This window comes from Neodiprion lecontei, chromosome 4 (assembly GCF_021901455.1).
Source record: "Neodiprion lecontei isolate iyNeoLeco1 chromosome 4, iyNeoLeco1.1, whole genome shotgun sequence".
NCBI classification, from domain to species: domain Eukaryota; kingdom Metazoa; phylum Arthropoda; class Insecta; order Hymenoptera; family Diprionidae; genus Neodiprion; species Neodiprion lecontei.
The window spans coordinates 1,292,433-1,314,030 of record NC_060263.1 but is presented as its reverse complement, the minus strand read 5'-3'; the positions used below and the strand labels follow the sequence as shown (position 1 = coordinate 1,314,030).

The following is a 21,598-nucleotide window of genomic DNA, read 5'->3' as shown; positions in this document are numbered from 1 at the left end:
CATCAAAAAATTGGTGGGTGAAAGGTAATGAAACGTGTAATTTTTTTTTTTTTTTTGTATTATTAATTATTGTTTTAATAATAACGCTTATTCTGTATTTACATGTATATCTACGGTTCTTTATCGCTAAGAACAAAAACATTGATATTCACTATTATGTGTATATATATATATGTATAAGCTATTATTATTGCGTGTAAGTCTAATCATTCCTAATTTTAGTAATGAATTAATAATTTACATACATACACGAGGCGTGTGCCTCTACAGGGTGTCACGTAACTCGCGTATAGGAAGCCCGTAGCAGCGTTTTCCATGAACAATAAGGATAGTAAACTATCAGCGTTCTCAAATAGAGTTTAGCTTAAGCCAAGTAATTTCTTTTCCATTTTTGAACTTCATGTTGGAGTCGTCTTTTTGATTTCCCCAGTTGCATAATCAGCAACGTTAAAAACTACCAACTTTCACACTTTGATTCAATCGGAGGTGAGGAAAATACGAGTTTTGTTGTATCGTAGAAATTTCAATCAAACTTTACTGTTTTCGTTTTTCGTTTAAAACACCGCGACGGGATTACAATACGCGAGTTATGCGAGGCACCCTGTACATCTCACAGTAAGTATATCATCATTCGATCATTCGCTATACAAATACGTAATTTTAATAAATTATTATATTATGTTTTATACTCCCCCCAGCTTCTGAGCAAAGGGACTGTGATGCTTTATCAGCAAGACACAATATGTGTGTTCTTATATTTTTAATTTTATTGTTAAGACTTACGAGTATGAGATGCAAAAATAGTGAAATGTTCTTGCCGGTAAATGATACTTAAATTAATACGCGTGCAGAGCGAAATGTCTACAAAATAACAATAATAATAGTAAGTATATACATGTATATTCGATTTCTAAACGTATTTTGATGTTATCTTTTTTCTTTTTAAAGATTTTTAGTTCAATATCCGAGACTACAGCCTGTTTAATAATTACCGAATAATAAAAAAAACGTTTCTGACTAGAAACTCATATAATATTACATGTAATGAAAAGAGAGCTACAGGAGCTGGAGGGAGTTTCATTGGCAGTACAATAAGTGATTATAAATTGCTAGTGAAATTCTCTTTCTCTCATTCTCATCATAGAATTCAAAATTATTTTCGTTCGAATATCAAGGCACTCGTTTCGATTATTGTAAATATCAAAATATATTATTGTAATGTATAAAACAGTCGTTCGTTCGATTAGAGTTCATTGTTTAAAAAAAATAAAATAAGTAAAAAGAACACGATTCACGATAATTAAATAATAATTTGCAGTGATCAATAGCGGGTGAAATATTCCCTGTGACATTTCATCGTAGTAAAGTGAAACAGTGCGGTATTCAGATCTAGTTCAAAGGCTCGTCGTACGCGTCGACATTAAGTAAAATGACTTCTGAATTGTGTATCCCAGTATTCTAAATTTCGACTCAAGACGGTTCCGAACTCTGCTAAAATTTGAAAATCGACGAATGCGCCATCTCGGAACTTTGGGTTGGCGATCAAATCCGTCAGTGACCAGTGTTGCTCCGACCGGCACGAAGTGACGAACCGTGTTTCAACGTATAATGCGTATTTGCGAAAGCTACGGAATTAAAACTACGGGTAAAGGCAAGTGGTGACTGTGGTATAGTGTGTCAAGTGTCGCGGTGCCAATGGAAGAATGCTTCTCAAAACACGAGTGTAAGATGGGTTGTGTACTCTGAATACCAAGAAGATGCGAGCGTTTGTTTATCCGTAAGAATCGGATTGTTCGCGATTTCTGTTTTGGCCGATCGATCGCGTACTAGTTCACATATTTCACGTGAATTTGAACGGGAACATTCACCACTTCGCAAGGATGCAAGTGTCGGCGTCACGCGCCGTGTTCCTTGGAAGGCCAAGGACACATATCATCGCAGTTTGGAAAACCATCTTTGGAGGAGTGCTTCGATTAGCGGCGGAGTAAACAATCATTGCTGCGCAGTTTATTGGTCGTAGTTACCGTTTCGCAGCGGCTGCCTCTCGGCTGCGTCGGTCGGCCGGTTTCTCTTGAAGAAGCCACACTGGAAATACACAAATCATAGGTAAGCTCTCATTGCAATAATTATCACAACGATTCTATGTATTTACATAACTGAACTCGGTGTTTGTGCATGCAACTGCAATTTTACTGTACCTAGTTTCGTTATTTATAAACCTTTCAAGATTTCGGGTAGCGAGAAAAACTATAAAATATTTCTTACAGTTCACACTACACGCAATTTGAATAGTTTTTAATAGCAATTGTTAAGTTGACGTAGAAAACAAAAAAAAAAAAAAAAAACGTTTTCACGATTCTTTACTCTGATTTCACGATCGAATTAGCTGTTCGAAACGTGACGAGAACGGATTTCGTTGTCATATTCTCACCTTGTAGAGTAGGAAGATGAGTAGCAAGAGAATAATTGCGCCGGCACAAGCCGACAGGACGACAATCCATAATGGTATAACGTCAGGTGCGCTGGGAGAAGCGCTCGGATATACGGTGGTGAATATTTCGTAGCTTTTGTCGATCGGTTTAGCAAGGTCGCCGATGAAGGGTTGACGCGTGACGCGGGCAACGAGCTGAGTGGAGAGTTCGACTTTGTCGTTGAACGCAATTTCCTTGAGCGTTTTAGCCTTGATCCTCGACCGCATGGCGATCCAAACTTCCTCGTTCTTGAGCAACGGCCCAATCGTGCATCGAAGGTTAACGCACTTTGCGGTTTTGCACATCTGAACCCGCCCCTCCTCGATATTCTCAGCTTTGAGCTCAGGCTCGTCGGCCCTGCGATTTCTGCCGGTCCTACGGTGTTCGAATTTCCTGAACTCGGCGATATTCAGGTCGTCAGTCTCCCTCGGGTATCGGCTCCTGATACGTTCGTCGGTTCTGGTGGCGGGGACGTTGTCACCGCTGAATTCACCCTGGTCCTCAAAACCAACTCTCCGCGTTCCGCTAACCACCTTCCGTCCCGAGTCGTAAGTTGACTCGTACGATGACTCCTGTCGCCAGGCGTTACCCTCGGCACCGAAACCTCCACCGTTCCCTGCGGATTCTCCAGTGTGGGTAATCTGCCTCCCGTATGCCCAGTTTCCGGAAACTGATTCCTGCGGGACTCCGCCGCCGATGGTGATGGTCTCCTTTCGCTGGTACGTGTAAGTTCCTGGAATACGGAACTTGCGGCCGTCCGCAAGCACGACGTAGACGAGACCGTCCGTGCCACCTTCCAAGCGACCTTCGCGACTTTGCCACCGGCTATCTTGTTCCTGACTCGAGGTATAACTCGGGCTTCCACGGCTGTCTAGGAGCTCGAAAAATTCGCCGTTTTTGAACTGGATGTAAGCCTTGCCGTTGGCCACCCTGAACCGACTCTCAAGCTGGACATAATCCATCCCGTTTCTTGTGTTTGTCGCTATAGCCGTGGACTCACGGTTTATGTCCGAGAAAAACTTTTCCAGTTCCTGGGAAGCCGCGACGTTTGGGATCCTGGAACTTCCCCACTGGCGCTGTTCGCCGTTTTCCGTAATCACTCGTCCCGATGCTCCGGAGAAGTTTTCACGTTCCGAGTTGCCACCGCTCCTTGAATGCTCGCTTCGGTCTTTGTAGGTCGGTGAATATTCCTGTCTGTTGTTCAGATTGATTGTCTCCTCCGTCTCAATCTGTCCTCTGTTTCCACTGTCGTAAATTCCCGTTCTGAAATATCCGTCACGATTCACGTTTGTCCCGCTAACTTTCTCCTCCGTACCTCGCATGTCGTTCCATCCGTGCTGAAATCCTCCGGAATGGTTGCGCCTAGTGCTGTGATGAGTCTCTGCGTAGGTGATGTCGCCGAATTGATTCCTGTTTTCCATCCCTGATTCAACAGGGTCCTTGAATCTAGTGTCCTGAATTTGAGTAGCCCCTCCGTTCGACCCCGTGAAAATTTCCATCGACTGACTTCCGCCGCCGGTGACAGAATCGCCTCCAATTGCGAAATTCTTATTGTTACCACTTCCACGAGTTTCCGAGTAAGTAGTTTCGCTCTTGTACTTCTGACCTCTTTCCATTCCCGGTTCCATCGGTTCCTCGAATCTAGTGCCGTGGATCTGAGTCGAACCCTCATTCGACCCCGTGAACACTCCCGTCGACTGACTTCCGCCGCCGTTGAAAGAACGATCTTCAACCGCGAAATTGTTCTGGCCACCGCTTTCGACTTTGTAGTTTTCGGATGCCGTATGGCTCTTCGAGTATCCACCGCTGGTCTGCGTCTTCGAATTCTTCACGACCAGAAGATCGTCGTTAGTCTGATCTTCGTTCTGTTGCCAGCGTCTTTCATCCACCGTAACCTGATTGGTTCTGTCGAAGCTTCCACCGCTCGAGTATCCTCCGACCATACCTGCATACGACTGTCTTCTGCGCTTGTCGTCGAGCTGTGAAGATCGAATTAAAAGCATTACAATCACCTTCGATTTAAGGACGTATAAAAACGTAAAAAGCTTATCCTGTTAACCCTTTCATGCATACATTTTTCCTTGATTGCGATTCACTTGAAAGTTTTCATACACGGGCTTTTGGGGTCGTTGATTACGAATCCGAACTCGAAATTTGAAAATTTAAAATAGCGCATCTAATATGGCGGACAAAGAAAAACAACAGGAAGAACAATTTTTTGGTGTGTATTAAGTTTGCGTAAAAATTAGCATTCGGATTTTAATGGTGGATTAGCAGAAAATGCATTTTCTTTTTTTGTTTACATGTGCTATTTTTTCAGTAAATAAATGAACAAATTTTATATTTTTTGGTGGACTTGGAAATATTTCAGGTACCATGTGGAATGAAAAAAGTAGTTTAATAAATAAAAAGCTGCAAAGAAAAATGTGGCACGCTGAGCGTAATTTAAAGCGTGATTCGAAGGGTTAACCAAACTCCGCAACCCGGCTTACTTCGGTATAATAAGCGAAAGGACACTTACCGTCAGACTGAGGTAATTAGCGTTTGCAGTCGCGCACTCGATCCTTCCAGATGTCTCGGGCTGCTCGAGCAAGTATATGAGTTCTTCACCGGCGAGGGTCTGCGCTGGCCATATCAGGAAGGCCTCCCCCTCGAGAATTTGGGACGGACCGTCGTTTCGTATGGTATAATTGTGCGTAAGAAGCGGTCCGAATTCCAATTCGGTAGTGATGTTTTCCGACGTGTAATTCTCGAAGTTGAAGTACAGGTCCTTGGGCTTGCTCTTACCTTCGATGAAGAGCTCGGTCTGTACCCAAATCGGCATTGTCAAACGGATGGTGTTGTCCGCCCGAGTCCCATCTTCTTCGGGGTTCGTCGTGTTGACGGTCATGTCAAGGTCGTAGCTCAGTTTCATATCCTGAGTGGTTATCGGCTGAAGTATAACTTTGAAGTGGACCAGCTTTTCACTCGGCATTGGGTTACCGATCTCACATTTCAGCGTGTTGTTGTTCTTCAAGTTCGGGGCCGAGCATAGTACCAGTATCTCGTTCTTGTCGATCTGCTCAACTTTTATGTAGTCGATAGCCTTGGGCAACTGCAGATAGTAGGTAGCCTCGAACGCGTCCTCTCCCGTGTTCTGTACCACGATATCGAGTTCGAACCTGTTTCCGGAACCCAGGAGATACTTCTCGACGCTCTTTGTCGCGTACAACTCGAGATTCGGTATGCAGACGTTGTCCTGGCCGCAGCTCTTCATTATCGAGATCGAGTCGGGCTGCGAAGTCGACGCACCGAGCACCGGTCTCAGCTCGGCCAATGGGTTTCGCCTTTCCTCGGCGAAGGTTTGCTGCTCGACTAGGCTGATCCGCATCTCGGCGTCTATCGACGTCAGCTTGTCCCTGATATTCGGAGATACGTAGACGCTGAAATTCTTGCATAACAAATTGTTGCTGCTCAGTTCAAACGACTGATTGATCGAACTCCTCGATTCGTGCTCGATGAAGAAGAGCCGAGGGTTATTCGGCTTCTTCGTGTCTAGGACGTACTCGACGTTGAAACGGAATATCGGTGCCACCCCCCGGCCAGTGTACTTTAGGCAAGCACTTAGCATAAGACAAGACACGGTAGTTCTGTCACTCAGGGTGCATTCTCGATTCTCGAGCGACACGGACTTGGACTGAGAAATGAACTCCACGTAGGCTTCTATCTTAATTACCGGTCGCGAACGGAAAAAGGCTGCGCTGCTGGATTCGTAAGCACCGATGACGATGTCCGGGTAATAGTTGTCGTCCAGGTCCTTACCGCCGGCGATAGAAAACCCGAAGGTCGAGACCGGTCGCTCCATTACCGAGGCGTATATCGCCTGAGAGTACTTCTCCAAAACACCGGTCTTCGAACCGTGATAGATGTAGACCGCACCCCGGCCGTCCGGACCACCGTAAGGAGCGCCAACCGCGAAGTCTTGATAACCGTCGAGATCAATGTCCTTCAGCGAAGCCAGGGATAGTCCGAATCTGCCTCTGTTCTCCACGCCGTCTCTGCGAATTGAGTGAAAATGTTACCGTGCGGTGACAAGTGTAGGTGAGGCTGCGCCGTGACTCAAACTCAGACTCGAATAACTTTCAATTCGCGAGGGATTATCTTCTTCTTACCTGGTTTCCGACTCGCTGAACTTCTGAACAGGATCCTCTACCATCCCTTGGTAAAATATGTGAACCCTCCCGGTTTCATAGGTCATCTTCGGGTCGTCTTCTATCGTAAACATAGGCGCTCCGACAACCAGATCGTCCAGGCCGTCTCCGTTTACGTCGCAGGCAATAACCGAGTATCCAAAGTAAGCGCCCATCTGGTCGCCGGTCAAGTTAGCGTGCCAGGTCGTCATGTCCGATCTTAGTAGTACAACCTGTGCGCGAAAATCGATTTTAGTCGAAAGATTATTTGAAAGTTTTAATCGGCACGGATCAAGCTGCGGTACCGAGTGTAAAGAAGAACGTCTGAAAATCAACCGTGTATTATACCTTTCCATGTAGATTGTAGCTTCTGGGCATACCAACGGCTGCTCCTTGTTCTCCGTTGCCTTCGAAATCACCCGAAGCGACCGAGTAGCCGAGGTAAGAGTCGTCATCTTCGGGTCCGCTTTCCTTCGTGAATGACACCGGCGGTTCACCTCCCGATCCACTTGAAAATACTTGACCTGGGCAACGATTGTTTCACAGTTATTTTTACATCGGATCACCGTGCTTTTACAGAGTTATTCGCTTTCGTTCGTTGCATAGCCAAGGCAAGCTGACACGAGGCTGAAACTAGCAGTCATAATTATCAGCCAAACGTTCTAACGTTCATTCAAATAAGGTAGTGAAGTCCAACAATCAAAATTTTGTCAAATACCTTGAACCTCCGATACTTTAATAGAATTATCAAGGATAAAAGTGAAGCGAATTTTTCTGTTTCCAAACAGCTTAACCCGTTTGGCTGCTAGCTTCAGCTTCGTCGAGCTGACTGCATCTTCGATCGTTTCGCACGTGTTATGTGGCGATTATACCGATCGACGTTGCAGCCTCCAAATTACTGGATAATGTACAAGTGCTCATTCTCATCTAGCATTCCAGCACACTGCACTGCGATTGTATTATAAGCTATATTATGCTCTATAGCTTTTTTAGCCTTCCACGTTTCGCAGCCTCCGAATTCCATTCCACCGCAATCCTTCGTTCCATTTTACTCGAATCGTATATATAGGTCTAAATGTTGTTGTAATCGTAATACTACATCGCTCTATGTATATCGGTCAATTTGCAATCGACGGGTGTATTTAATTTCGGAGACTGCGATTTGTCGTCACAACGAGGCAGCCTCTCGTTGCTATTACAGCCGTACTGATCAGATCACGCTGGAAGCTGTAAAAGCAGCCCGCACCTGTGGGATTGTTATATTTGAACACCCTCGACTCACCTGGCAGTTGTTAAAGAAACAGCGTTTAATAATCTGGTTGAATCGTTAATGAAGTATTAAAAGAACAAAAACTCATTGGGTGGTTAAGAATTAATTTTTTTCAAGTATCCCCCCATCAGCAGGCTTTTCGTTGTTAATATTATATAATAGGCGTGAGTGCGTTATCAATCAATCCCAAATGAAATTTTCGTTATTTCGGTTTTAATAATTATACAATATCTATCGACTTGAGTACTTTGTATTAATTAATCCAAATCACTGCCAAGCAAGTGTCACGGGGATACGTGTTTCGATTGTATCAACATCGTCATAGTTGAGACCGCACTCGGAATAGTTTCGTGTTACTTTCATTTGTTTATACTATTCAAAATTCATCGAGTGTTCATAAGTATGCACAGCTCGTGCAGCGGTCTCCGTTTTGAAGATTTACTGATGCATCGATTCAAGCTGTATAACACGGGTTAATTCGGTTTCAGTATAATTAATATGGCAACTGATTAGGGGCATTGGTGGTAATGCGATTGGGTGGCAGGGCGGCTGGAAGTTCATGGTACCTGCAGATCCGAAGAATCCGCGTCCGGGGGGTAAATATTCAAATTCAGCTTCGCTGGCGATTGAGTACACCTGACCTGAAAATTTTACGTGAAAACATTCTTCAACAATACAATCTGCGCCAGACAATTGCACAAGAATGACACAACATGACAATCAATAGGCAATAATCCCTTCATCTCGATCACAAAAGCCACCGTTATAATGACGATCACCCTTGATACGATTTAAAACGAAATCAAAAAAAAAAAACACATTCAGTATGTATCGAGGTGTATGTGTAACATGACCCAACATTCGTGAACACAATTGTTGACAAATCGTATTTACCTTGCCAGTAGTAGCTACCAGGGGCACCAATGAACGCTCTTTTACCATCCTGAAACAGAAGTGAAAAGGACCTCATAAGCTCTGGAATATTACACGCCGATAAACAACTTCCAATTTTTATAGTTTACTAGAATTTTTTACTGGCCATAATGTTTTGCCCCCCCTTTTCCTTCAACCGTTTCCAAGCTTCTTATCGTAGAAAGATTTATACTGATTGGATGAGATTTTCAGCTCCGAGGGTCCCCGGTTCACGAGAGATTACGAGAAGACGTGAGGTTACAACGAGGGTGGAGGGGGCCAATCGGGTCGAGGGAAGGAAAGATATTGAAAACCGTTCACCCGTAACAATTTCATTACCAAAGGTTAGTTACTCGAATCCTATGACCAAACTATTTTACATCGTTTCGCATTCGGCGTGAAAGAAACACAGTAGACGAGAGTATAGGTATAATTACAAGGCTGTGGGGCGATAAGCAGTTTGTTTTCTTGAGCATTCGCCTATCATTTGTTAAATTTTATTTTCGTTTTTTCTTTTTTCCTTTGTTTTTTCTTCCTTTCTATCGTTGTCTTATTAAATCGCGAACGAATCGCTGCGTTCGTTGATGGCCGCCGGTAATGGATCAGTAACGACGCAGTTTCGTCGTTTAGGAAAAATTATCCATTTGTAATGGGCAACAGCTGCCCAAAATTGACCGATAAGTAAACCATTTACTACGCCCTCTTAGTCTTATCGGTAGGCGGCTGAACGATTTAGAAGAAACGAGCCTAGAGTTTCATTTTAAAGGAACATTTCACTTCAAATGATCAAGGGTGCGTCATGAACGTACTTTTTTTTTCCAACCGATCAGTCAAAGACTTCTAAATGGTCGATTTAATTGACAAAAAATAAATAAAAAACAAATAATAAACTGCAGTACGCATCTGATACGTACACTCTCGTTTTACATTTTACACACGAATCGTGACAATCATGAGACCCGTTCAGCGTAATAAAATAATATACGTGAAGAATTTATTGGTCACGCGTCTGGACACAATCGGGCGAATAGTTCTCAGGCTTATTCGGAGCGTAATTCGTATGTGTGTCTAAATACTTAACGCAGCCGTGTCTTCGTATACTAGGACGTAAGTCAAGGCGCCGGGCGACGTATGAGGGCTTAAATTTATCAGTGTGAGAAAGCGTTCCAAGTGGTGCTAGAAACGGCTGACACGCAGGACAGACCGCAACCCTTTTGCGTTTTTGTCCTCATCGTCGGCGCGGCGGTTTACTAACGTAATTAAACACTGGAATAAGTGTTGCATATACGCGTCGCATGTTGTGCACTGTGTCTATCTCGTCATTGCACGACGTGTGTGCACGTATAGAACGGAGAACACGCAGGTCTGCTACCAAAAAATTGCACAGGTTTTTTTTTACACCGTTTCTTATAGATTTTTACTCACTGAAACCGGGAAATATACTCAAAAAATTCCATCGCGTTAGGTTTTTTCCTTGAACTCGTGTTTTTAGTTTCGTTTAGCGTGAAACTCCCGTTTAACTCGAAATCTGGTATCCTATTCTCGATTCTAAAAATTCTACGCAAAACCGATTTCTTACTTTCATTTAATACATGCATCAGAGTGAGACTCGAGAATAAATACAAACAGGGAAACGGAAAATGGAAAGAACGGATAAGTATCAAAGAAAAGCAGAAAACGTTTCGTAGGCAAAGAGAACGAACACGAAATGTTGAGTTCACTTCACGAAGAAATTGTTTGTCTAATTTTGTAAGAACTGTTGTTTAGTTCATGGTATTGAAACGGTTGTTTATTAATTATTGTTATGCTTTTATACAGTACGCGATGGAGGGAAATGGAAATGATTTTTGGACTCAGCACACTCGAATACATAATTTTTTATCCAAAAGATCCCACGCAGCTAAAATAGAATATTTATTTGCAGACCCGTGAAATTAATCGGACCACGTGTACTTCCAGCATAAGATTGATCGCGATTTTCGCTATACAGATGAGAAAGGAAAAAAAACATTATTGCACTCTAGTCGCGGTAGCTCTCGTGGTCTCATGCCCTCGCATCGCTCCTGTCAAACCCTATTCACCGCAAATGTTTCGCGTAGTTTTGTACACGGAAAGGTAGAAGACGTCGTCGTCGCCGTAGGTTGTTGATACCCCACTTGAAGCGAAACAATGAAACGTGGACGCAGGCATAAATTTAGCATGCGCAGCGGCAACAGCCACCAGCAGTCTCTCGAGTATACATATTTGGCTCTGTTATATTTCAATCTGAGTCCCCTTTTTCTCAGATCGGCGCCAGAGTACAACTCACGTGCATGGGTTCGTGCATCTTGTGTATCGCGTACCTTCCACTACTTCTTGCCCACGTATCGTGTATCGTGTATATCGTGTTCCGCGTCTCCTGTTGCTCCGAAGCGCTCACCGAAGACTGGAGCAGACCCGGTGACCGCTATTGTTCCAGTTGCAAATTTTTCTCGTGTAAGCAAGAGGCCCGCAACTCGCCTCCGCGGGGGGTGCAGGTCTTCCCACTCTCGTCCCTCTTCTCCGAGAGTCTACCGTAGCCGCAACGCGTCCCTCTTCAAGTCCGTCGTCCTGATCTCGCCGTTATTCGGACGTCGAAAATATTTTATCTGCGAACGCATTCGAGTCTGCTTCATGATTTCAGGAAACCATCGTCAGCTCTGGGATCCTGCTCCAGTTCCCCTGGATTCCTCCGCTTCGTCCTCTTCTTCTTCTTCTACTTCTCGGTAAGGCCTGGGGTGGATGCATATGCTAAGCGGCGATACCCGAGAAAGAAGAGAATCGGCGCAGCATGAGACGGTTTCATGGCGCCATTTAAGGAGAGGACATTTCGTTCTGTCACCGTTTCGTGTTCCGCTGTGGAGAGACCACCTACGCGCCTCCCGTTTCAGCTTTACGTTCGCCATCTCCAACGGAGGAGACCTTTGTCTCGGTAAGACTGTCCCTCTTTTATCCCTCCTTGTTTCCCTCGGAAACAAAGCGACAATCCAAGCGTCCCGAGGAACCCTTCCTTCCTTCCTTCCCTTACCAGGATGCAACGGAACCAGCTCCTCGGGGTGCACATCGCTGCGATTCGTCACCGGGGTTCGAGGCGAACCGGACTGCGGTCCTCAGCACGACGTGGCGCAGCAGACACTTTCCAAACGTGCGGCACAAGCTTTGGCGCATATGGCGATGCACCGTGAAAGAACACTTCCGTTATGCCGTGCGGAGAGACGGGTGGCTGGCTGCCTTCCTTATACCCATTACTACGTGGGACTTGGCAAGGGCTTCGGGCTCGTAAATTCCAGTAAATACGACGAGGAGTCTCCGCCTGTATCCCGCAAATTCTCCCCGCGGTAGGTATAATGCTTTTCCCTTGCCGTTTCAACTCTCCAATGCGATGTGCATCCGATTGTCTGTATACGTAGGTACACCGACTGCAGTCTCCGACCGTGGTATCACCCATTTGTCGCGAGGCCACGGCGCTGCCATGGATTTCTCGTAAATTCAACCGCCCCCCCGTAACTTTTAAAACCTTGTCGCCGTCCGTACTAGCTGCGCCGGTGCATCTTTATTACCCTGCTTACCGTCACTGAAATTCTACCACGACAATGGTCTCGGCTGATCTCTCCTCGCGGACGTGCCAATCGACTAGTTTCACGTCGGTAGAGGGATTCGCACATCGTGATAAATTATGACTCGATTGCTCGATGCTCTCTCGACGTGACAACCGCGGTAGGTGGGTGTTGGAAAAATTTTCGGGAAATTCATTTGCAGAGGAACTGTTACTCGTGTCTCATGTTTGACATACTGCCCCGCCAGAAGAAACGATCGAATGGAGTTGGACGTAGTAAGAGAGTCGAATGCTCGTATTAACATTGAATAAGTGTATAGGCCACTGTGTGACTCAGGTGGACGACTTGCCGGACATGCATTAAACATCCCCACTACAACGGACTACTGCAATTCTGAATTATACATCCTCTGTGAGAGATCGCCGGTCCAGGACTCCATTCCTCCCTACGGATTGCTCCACAACGCAGCTACCGATGGCTTCTTTGGCGGCGGAGATTCTTCGGCAAACGGTCATGGTTACTTCGCCAGGTGCTTGAGCATCCACCACCATCAAATTCGAATTTTAAGGTACTTGGCGACATTTTTTTAGTCAAGGTACTATAACTCTGTACGTGGTGAGAATGACAAGGAAGGTATACCGGTTCGATTTCTCCGATTTGATTTCTCAAAAGCACTTTGAGAGGGTGAAACCACCCTTCAGAGTAAGGCGTGTCAAGGGTTTTGATTTGGCAGCCTCACCCACAAGAACATGATATGTTTTCAACCAACGCAACGGGACAAGTTTTCTCATAACGAGAAATGAAAAATCGACCCGGGATAACTTCCTTGTGAGTTCAGAAATAACGAAATTTACGTTGCGAGGAATGAAATTTTGCCGGTTTAATGCCCACGATTTTCTCCACTACATCTTTGCGCAACACTTCCCAGTGCATGCATCCAACGGATATGAGAATGAAATCGCCGTATCGATCGCGCGGATCGAATCGATCCCGCCGTATAGATCTGTACGGAGATAACCATCCTATCTCTAGCTGCATCGGTAAGCTGCGCACCCTCCAGCTGTAACGCGCTTATGTAAGAGAAGCGAATGAAAAAGTTGATTCTTAGCATATACACTGCAGTACCTACCATGTCTGATCGTTTCACTCGTTTCTCATTTTTTACTCCGTATCATGCGGTTGCAGCAATCCTCGATTAACCATCGAGTCCTTCTAGATCGTTTTCAAAGCCGAACAGATTTAGCGCTGAATTTCACGGACCTGCATCCTACACGCGCAAAGGAATTGGAATTCCGTTTGCCACTTTTTTTTTTTCCCCCAAAAATGGAAGAAAAACAAAACCGTTTCGTCAATGTTCGCGATCGAGAAAGAGTGCAGGAAAGTCCCTCGGTCAAAGCCGAGGAGAGTGATAAATTGATGCGTTTAACCGACCAATTAATTGTCCCCTGTCAAACTTGACGTTCTAAACTCGTAGCGACCGTCTTATCGGTTAACAAGGCATTCCCTGATTGATCAAGCGGCGTGTCTAGCCGCTCTAACCCCGCTTCGTCGCGTATTTAACTCGATCGATTTTACCGATCCCCGATCTATGAGGCGATCGTCGAGCGTGTCGCTTCACGTCGTATCCTTACCTTTGAGAGGGCGGCGCCCAATCCAGCTTGACAAGATCCCTGCCTGTGGTAGCCCGTGAGTCCTGTAACGGAAACGGATAATTATTGCATATTATTCCATTAACCGAATTAAGACACGCGCGCACTGAATGCCAGAGTCGGTATTTCACTCCCACGCAATACCGCCTGTGCAGGCGATGTCCTTATCTGACAATGAGAAAAATTTCCCATTTATGAATGATTTTTATTACGTTATAATATTACACGCTGCCAGTTCGTCGAAATTCACATTCATTGAATTAATTAATCGCTTTCTCTTATTATTCTTGAAAAAAAATTACACAACGTGTAAGTTTTTTCCTGCTGAATGTTTCTTCCTTGATTATAGAACGTAAAGTCGAAGGGATTCGAGACGATGGTCTAACTGGTTTTTCTACCGACGTTGCAAACAGGAAGTGGTTTTCCATCCCGAGAAACCTCAAATTTTGCAATTACTCATTGTCAGTACGGACTTAGCTGCTCGAACGGAAGTCGTGAATTTATTTCCTTCTTCAGTCGACGCACAAGTTATATTTATATTGTAGATATTTATAACAGTACGTTAACGAGGATCGCGATTCCTTTAGATTTCACTTCACGATTCGCGATTAATTGCCGTTAATTATTAATTACCATTAATAATACAAGGGTCGAACGTGCCCGAGAATATTACACCTGTAGGGTGTCGTAACTAATATCCTGACATGCAACGTGAGTTATTTAAGCGTTTCAGCGGATTAATGCAGAACATACGATAAGGTGAAAAAATAATTACCCAAATGATTAATTACCGTAATTAGGTAGGTGTATATTTACTTGCGGTATACGGGGTATATTATTACATATACCTATCATACCTCACATACTAAATCCAATGTACGAAACGTGCCCTAACATCTACCTCCAGTTCTTTACATATATGTTTATATATATACCTACTTTTATCTAGGATCTATATTATAAATAGTTCTCGTCTTCCGAAGTGCGCGCTACGGTTTGAAAACAAAATTAATAACCCCTCGAAGCGTGGTCCGAAATACTCGAATTACACAACATTAGGCCAGACAAATTTGATCCTCGATTTTTATCCTCCCCGAAAATTCAAATCATTAAGGCGTTACACCCAGTCAGAAAGCCGAAAAACTGAATTATACAAGAATTTTTCACGAAGAGACGTTATAATTTATTAACATAAAAATTTATATACATATTGGGATAACATTATATGTACCTGGACATATATGTACATTATGAAAACGCAATTAAAGAGGCGAGAATCGAAGTTTGAAAAATCCGGCAATGGTACGCGTTGTAAATAAATCAAAGTAAAAATTGTAACGTACAAGCGCGTATAACAGAAGCTCCGATCGTGTCACGGACGCCTGAGCAGCTTACAGTGTGTAAGCGTACACGTACGTAAATGCATCCACGTATTAGGAACCCTCATATGTGTTATAAACGCGATAGCGTATCCGGTAAGACTGGCCTTTCCGAGCGTGCATAATATGCATTATACACGAGATAAAATATATTTTACACAGCCGCTAACGGATGACCGTGCAGACAGACGTAAAGACGAACGAGCACTCGCAACTCAATGCCGACTCTCTCTGCCTACGGTGCAATAATATCAATCAGAGTGCAGCGCGGAGCTCGCTTAATTATTACAAATGTATTAAAAGTCGTGTTTATACTCTAATGCTTCGCCATTGACGCGTCGTGTCTATTATACGGTACAAGAAACGATTGACGTTTATTTTTAGCAATTAGTATGCGTTCCAACGCGTGCATTGATCTTTCTTCGCTCCGATCAATCCCGTTTTCCCTGAGTGAATAATTGATCAGTGTATGTCTGTATATGTATAGCTGGTTTACGGATCGTCCAATGTTTAAAATCTATACTATACAACGATAGAAACGATCTTGGATGGCATATTTGTATGCGTTGAAACGTTTGGTCGGCTGATGGTTTTGTCGTATTTAAAACAGATATTGAAAACCTCTCGTCGATTCAATTTCCCTGCTTTTATTTCTGTCTTTAAGTCTTTGAGTCTCCGGAACGGATACACACTTTGATTCCGAGGGAGAAGTTTGAACGCGCAATTTATATAAATCGTTTTATCCCCTTTATATCCGTGGAGCAGCGATTAAACGGTACAGTGTTATTTATAAAAATGTATCTCGTTGCGCCGGGGATAGAATTTCTCGGTGAGAGAAAGAGCTATTCTTGAATTAACGGGACGACAGTAAGGCGATTCCGATTCTGGAACCGGGACGATTCCGTTCCCTCGGGATAAATTTGTTAAACCCCGCGTCTGCAGCAGCCTCGCTCGTAAAACGCGGTCGAAGTCAGATCAAAGAGTGAGATGGAACTTGCCGTGCAACTCGGAAGTTGCAACTTGACGTTGACCAGAGATTAGCAGGGGGTGAATTACTGCCGCGGCATGCACCTTGCATTACGGCTCGTTTGAGAGATATATCAATCGCGGAAGAAGCGCGTGATCCCGAGGGAATGCGAATTATTCACTCAACGCGCGTTTGCTTCGCGATTCGCTATATTTGCGTACAGAGAATAAGAAAGCGGAATGAATGAACTCTCTGATAATTATACGCAGAGGTTCGCGGAGACGACGCGTTAAGTAAAGTTGACTGCGTGAAACGCGAATAAAATTTTCAGGATCGAGATGCACGCGTGTTATTGTATAATATATAAGTACATGCGTCAATAATATTAATCACTCGAGACGTAGAGTTGCGAAAACGTTGCGTAAGCGGTACAAGTTAACGGGAGTGCGGGACGAGCTGTGAATTGGTAACCAACACTGATGAATTGTAATTAAAGTACAGGAGCTTGCGCGGTCTTACACTCGCGCGAAAGCTCTGGGTTGAGCCGTTTCAATCGTAATTTTTAAGCGAGATCAAGTGTCTCTGAATGCGACTCCGTAATTAACGCTGTCAACTGTAAAGCGAGAGCTGTCGATCCGACCGCAAGCTCTCGTATTAATTACACGGGCCTGCGAAATGTAACTTTCAATTTCTCCCTTAAATTAATAACGATATTTCTTCAGGTATTTAGGTTTTCTTTTTTTCTTTACACGGTACACGGAGATTTATTTTTACGCAAGATATGCATATTTACAGATTTTTTTTTACAACAATTTTTATGAAGAAATAAAATACGATGAATATAAAACTGAATGTTTAGGTTAGGAAGTGAACAGCATTAGTTTTAAACAAGACTTAAGAGACTAGATAAATCAAAAAGAGTTTACGATATCTTTTTTTACTTTCTTCGAAACTCCTGTTCAATCTTTTTTTCTTGTATTTTCTGTACAAATTAGAAATACAATATTATATTTGAAATATCCTCAACGCGATATGAATTTTTCTTCCGCTTTCACCGTTTTCACACTCATTCGGTTTATTCGTAGAAATTTAGTAATCGTAACGACGAATAACTCTCTAAAAATGGCTCTGGTCAGATCACTCGGCGGATATTTTTCTCTAGCGATATGTTCGAACCAAAGCCGTGATTTTGATTCGTGCCTCGAGATCAACGCGATATTAATTTTTCGCGACGAATTAGCGGAAACCGATACCTACGGTGCCTGTATGTAAATAACTCGGAAACTTGTACGGGCTATGAAAGGACAGAAGTGGCGTTACTTTTTTAAATTCATATATAACACGGGCGTAAATCACTGCACACGTGGCATAACGTTGAATTCTACGACCGCGCAAGTCTAGCTTTACCGGATACCGAAGGGATAAAACCAAAGACCGGAAACACGGTTTGCGAACCGTAGTCAAAGGGTGAAAAAAAAATTGCACGACTCTGCAGCTTGATCGAAGAAAAAATTGAAAAAATCCTTCTTCCGGACCTCGATGGTTGGAACTTGCGCGAAAAATCTCCGCATCGACGGTGTGCCGATACAGAGACTCGATGCGATGGGTATTCTCCGATTTCCGATTCTCTCTATCGATAGCGATCGAGCCGGATACGCTCGAAGAAAGACGCCAATGCCTATCAATAAGACACACGCATTGAACCGGCGCGTATAATCGTCCGTTCGACCGCACGCAGCGACGCTGAAGGGATCGAGATATTCTTAGTGCTGCAGCATCTTCATCTCCCCATTGTTCCTCGATCCTGGCATCGTTGCGTTATACGTAAACTCTCGGGGGCCGAGTTTAAGTTTCGAAATTGGAAAGTTCCGAAAGCGTCTAATTTCGAATTATTTGATATAGGGAAATATGAAGCGAAGGAATCAAATTTTTACGGAGCAACGAAGTTTCGATTGGTCGGAAAGCCGACGGATCAAAGTTCCGGAATGCAAGATTTCGAAAATTCAAGTTTCAATGGAGAAATATTGCGAAAAATAAAGTTTCGATAGAATAAAATTCCGATTATTAAAGTATACCCAGACAGCGTAGTTTACTCAACGAGTGGGCGTAAAAAATCAGGATCGCCAGGATTCCGAACGTAAACGTATCGAAAATCCGAACCAAAGAAAAATCAAACTGGTGAATATTTCACCAAGCCAGAAATTCACCGAACTGAACATCTTTGATCATTCGGAATTTCGATGTTTCAGATTTTCAAACTTTCTCATTCTCGCACTTTCGGCTAATTCGAAACTTTGATATTTGGTCGCTTCCACGTTTCGCGACAAAAAAAAATTCGGAATTTGCCAATTTCGAAATTTCAACCCCGTACCTAAAACCGCGATCAAAAGCTCCGTATATCGTACGAGGTATCTGGACCATTTCGAGAAGTGACAACGTACCGTGCGTCGTCCGACCCTTCCCAACAAAGAAAACATCCTCCTTCCGCAGCTAGTCCCGAGACTGTTAGAAACAGTCGGCGGTATTAACTCCGGTGTTTTCTGAAGCAGGGTGAAAATTGTGAGGGGGCGGGACGAGGTCGAGTTTCCCGTGACGGTCCCGCGACCTGGGGGGTCCGCGTGGGCCCTGCGTGCAGGGTGAAAGGGCCCGAACGGCTTCCGCGGGGCTGCCGACAGCTGCGGGGCCGCGATCAAAGCCGGAACGGAGTGCCGGGTCCCGATAAGCCGGCGGTCCAGCCTCGTCATCGAAGTGTTTTGACTTCTCTATCGGCGAGCGTGCAGATAGGAAACTGTACGGCTCAAATTGTCTGGGGGATCGGAGGGCGGAAAAAGCGTCGTCGCTCAGGCGGTTGGGGAGCCCGATTTTAAGTGGCCCGTACCCTCGAACATGCGGGAAAAAATATCCTCCATCTCTGTTACTCCTTACGCAGCGAGGCTCGGGGCTCTCGAGTACCTTGAAAAGTGCGACGCCGTTCCGTCGCATGGCAGGAAATATTTCGTTACGGTTAACGTTTACGGCATCTTGCTGCGGGGTGCGTCAAACGAGGGTGCCGAATATGCCACATGTCTCGTTTATCCGGAAATTTGAAATTTGGGAAACAGAGTCGAGACCCGTGAACCGTTTGCCTCTTATGAGAAGTATCGTTGGACGGATGTTACCGACCGAAAGTGAGTCTCGGTGAGAATATTGAACGCTTCGCGATGAGATGAAAATTCGGAAGAAATCTATCGCGAACGTCAGCGATAATTCGTTTTCAATAAAAATAATGCCGAAAAGTTGTTAACAAATTGTTTAAACAAAAATTTGTGCAACACATCTCTCGTTCACCGAAATTCCCCCTCCAAATTTCATCGACTTGAAACCCACGGTACCGTGTACAGCGTATTTCAATTTTCCTCCTTCCCTTCCACATTTTAAATACACGCCTTGCGTTAGAAAAAACCTCATATAAAGCTTCTGCCCTGCGTTTTCTCAGGGACGATAAACGGAGTGGTAAGAAAAAGAAATGAAGAAGTAAATAGAGAAAGAGAGAAAGAAAAAAAGATTGTTTAGGCGCACCGTGCATCATGTTGGGCTGCTGCACCGGTAGCTAACAGACATATTTACCCGGCAAGGTCAGGGTGAGTATATCCAGACAGAAAATGTTTCTAGTTTGTCTGTCAGCGACGATATAGTTGCTCCGGGTACCTTGTATATAATAAGCTTTATTTTACCTCGGCTAAAACAGGCACGGAATATTTCGTCCTGCGGTTCTCGACGCGCCGGAACCATAATAATCTAACCGTCGGTTTAGCGACTGCACCGGACGTTTCCTTATCTTGAAACGTGGAAACCCTCAAACTGGTTGCAAACTCGTACCCCCAACTTATATATTAATTCCTAAAAACTAAATTCCCATGAAAAAACAAAATAAATGGGAGTTTTTTTTCGTTAGGTTTGGTTTTGCGTAAAAGACTTTGTAACACCTCTTCTATTACGATTGTGACCTATTTTTTCACCCTCCGTACGCTAACCCGGTTTGTGATCCGCGGTAAATTGATGTTTGACAAAACGAAGAAAAACAAACAAATAAAAATCGTGCTTGCCGAATGTAAATTATGTCCTAAATACCGAAACGTCGTTATTAAAGCGTCCAAGATTTCACATGTAATTATATCAGAAGCAATATTCTCATTCTGTTCTTTTCTTCTTTTGTTTCTTCCTATTTACCTTTCTCGTGCGAAAAGAAGCTGCTGTGAATACTGTAATTCACCTGAAATTATTGGCAATTTAACTTGATACTCACTCGTTCTGCAGGGTGAGAATTCTTTCGAACCGCTAAAACTGTGGCTGGTAATGTAGCAAGTGCCGACCGGTTCTCGTGCCGCGAAGGAACTGGTGAACCATAAGTACCTCGGTGCACAGGCCTAAAAAATAAATCAAACAAATCTATTATTAACTATTAAGAAACAGTAATAAATTTATCAGCGTTTCGGTATACTAATAACATTTCATACCGTTTCTGATACATTTTTACTCACTGAAACCGGGGAAAATACTCAAAAATGAACACGAAATGTTGAGTACATTTCGTAAAGAAATTGTTTGTCTAATTTTATAAGAAATACCGTTTAGTTCATCGTAATGAGATGGTGGTGTTTTCTTTATCGTTATGCTTTTTCTTTATGCAAACGCCTTGTATTCTGCAAAAATATTGTACACGTGACGGAGGTAAATGGAAGTGATTTTTTAATTCAACACACTCGAAAACATAATATTATAAAATATTTTGTTGCAGACCTGTGTGATTCACAGTGATTCGATCGGCAGAAAAAAATATCAACCGCAGGCTTATACCGATTTTCACCGTGCGGTAAAAGAAAAAATATGAAAAAGAAGAGCAACAAAATCGTGTTCAAAGTCGAGCCTCCGGTTTGACCGTGACTCCGAAAAGATGAGAGAGCCAGGCTTTTCGGGTTCAATTACATTACATTGAAACGAGTTTATACGAGGACCGGCAAGGCTGCCGCGACACTGTGCGATAACTTTTACAACATACACAGTCGAAGCCTAGCGTCGATCCGAGCCAAACACATCACAGGATATATCACTGCCGCATTTAGAACATGCGTTATTAACGTTGACGTAGTCGACCGTGTGTAAATGTATATATATATTTGAATGTGCGCGGGTACGCGATGTCCACACGTATTGTAATAACGCTTGG

At 43.8% G+C, this 21,598-nt stretch overlaps 2 protein-coding genes and 1 long non-coding RNA gene across 4 annotated transcripts in view; 2 read left to right on the top strand and 1 right to left on the bottom strand.

The window, feature by feature from the left end:
* Positions 1-1,601: 1,601 nt before the first annotated feature.
* The window catches only part of LOC107217397 (integrin alpha-PS2), a 47,034-nt gene continuing 27,037 nt past the window's right edge, over positions 1,602-21,598 (bottom strand). Inside the window, exons 4-12 of one of the 2 annotated variants that reach the window (XM_015654910.2) lie at positions 20,678-20,798; positions 14,029-14,090; positions 8,805-8,853; positions 8,477-8,551; positions 6,989-7,164; positions 6,623-6,873; positions 4,993-6,508; positions 2,432-4,450; positions 1,602-2,085 (exon numbers count right to left, since the gene is read on the bottom strand). In XM_015654910.2, coding sequence (XP_015510396.2) covers positions 2,008-2,085; positions 2,432-4,450; positions 4,993-6,508; positions 6,623-6,873; positions 6,989-7,164; positions 8,477-8,551; positions 8,805-8,853; positions 14,029-14,090; positions 20,678-20,798 — 4,347 coding nt within the window. In that variant the 3' untranslated portion in view covers positions 1,602-2,007. The remainder of the gene's footprint in view (positions 2,086-2,431; positions 4,451-4,992; positions 6,509-6,622; positions 6,874-6,988; positions 7,165-8,476; positions 8,552-8,804; positions 8,854-14,028; positions 14,091-20,677; positions 20,799-21,598) is intronic. The other variant, XM_015654911.2, reaches the window with a different exon arrangement.
* On the top strand, positions 1,968-11,882 carry LOC124294221. The gene is made up of 4 exons (XR_006904167.1): positions 1,968-2,106; positions 9,036-9,166; positions 11,485-11,772; positions 11,872-11,882. It is a non-coding gene; the product is annotated as an uncharacterized LOC124294221 (long non-coding RNA).
* LOC107217394 (telomerase Cajal body protein 1) overlaps positions 12,533-21,598 on the top strand; it is a 38,517-nt gene continuing 29,451 nt past the window's right edge. The window contains exons 1-2 of the mRNA XM_046738916.1: positions 12,533-12,561; positions 12,734-12,965. The gene's annotated coding sequence lies outside the window, so the exon portion shown is untranslated. The remainder of the gene's footprint in view (positions 12,562-12,733; positions 12,966-21,598) is intronic.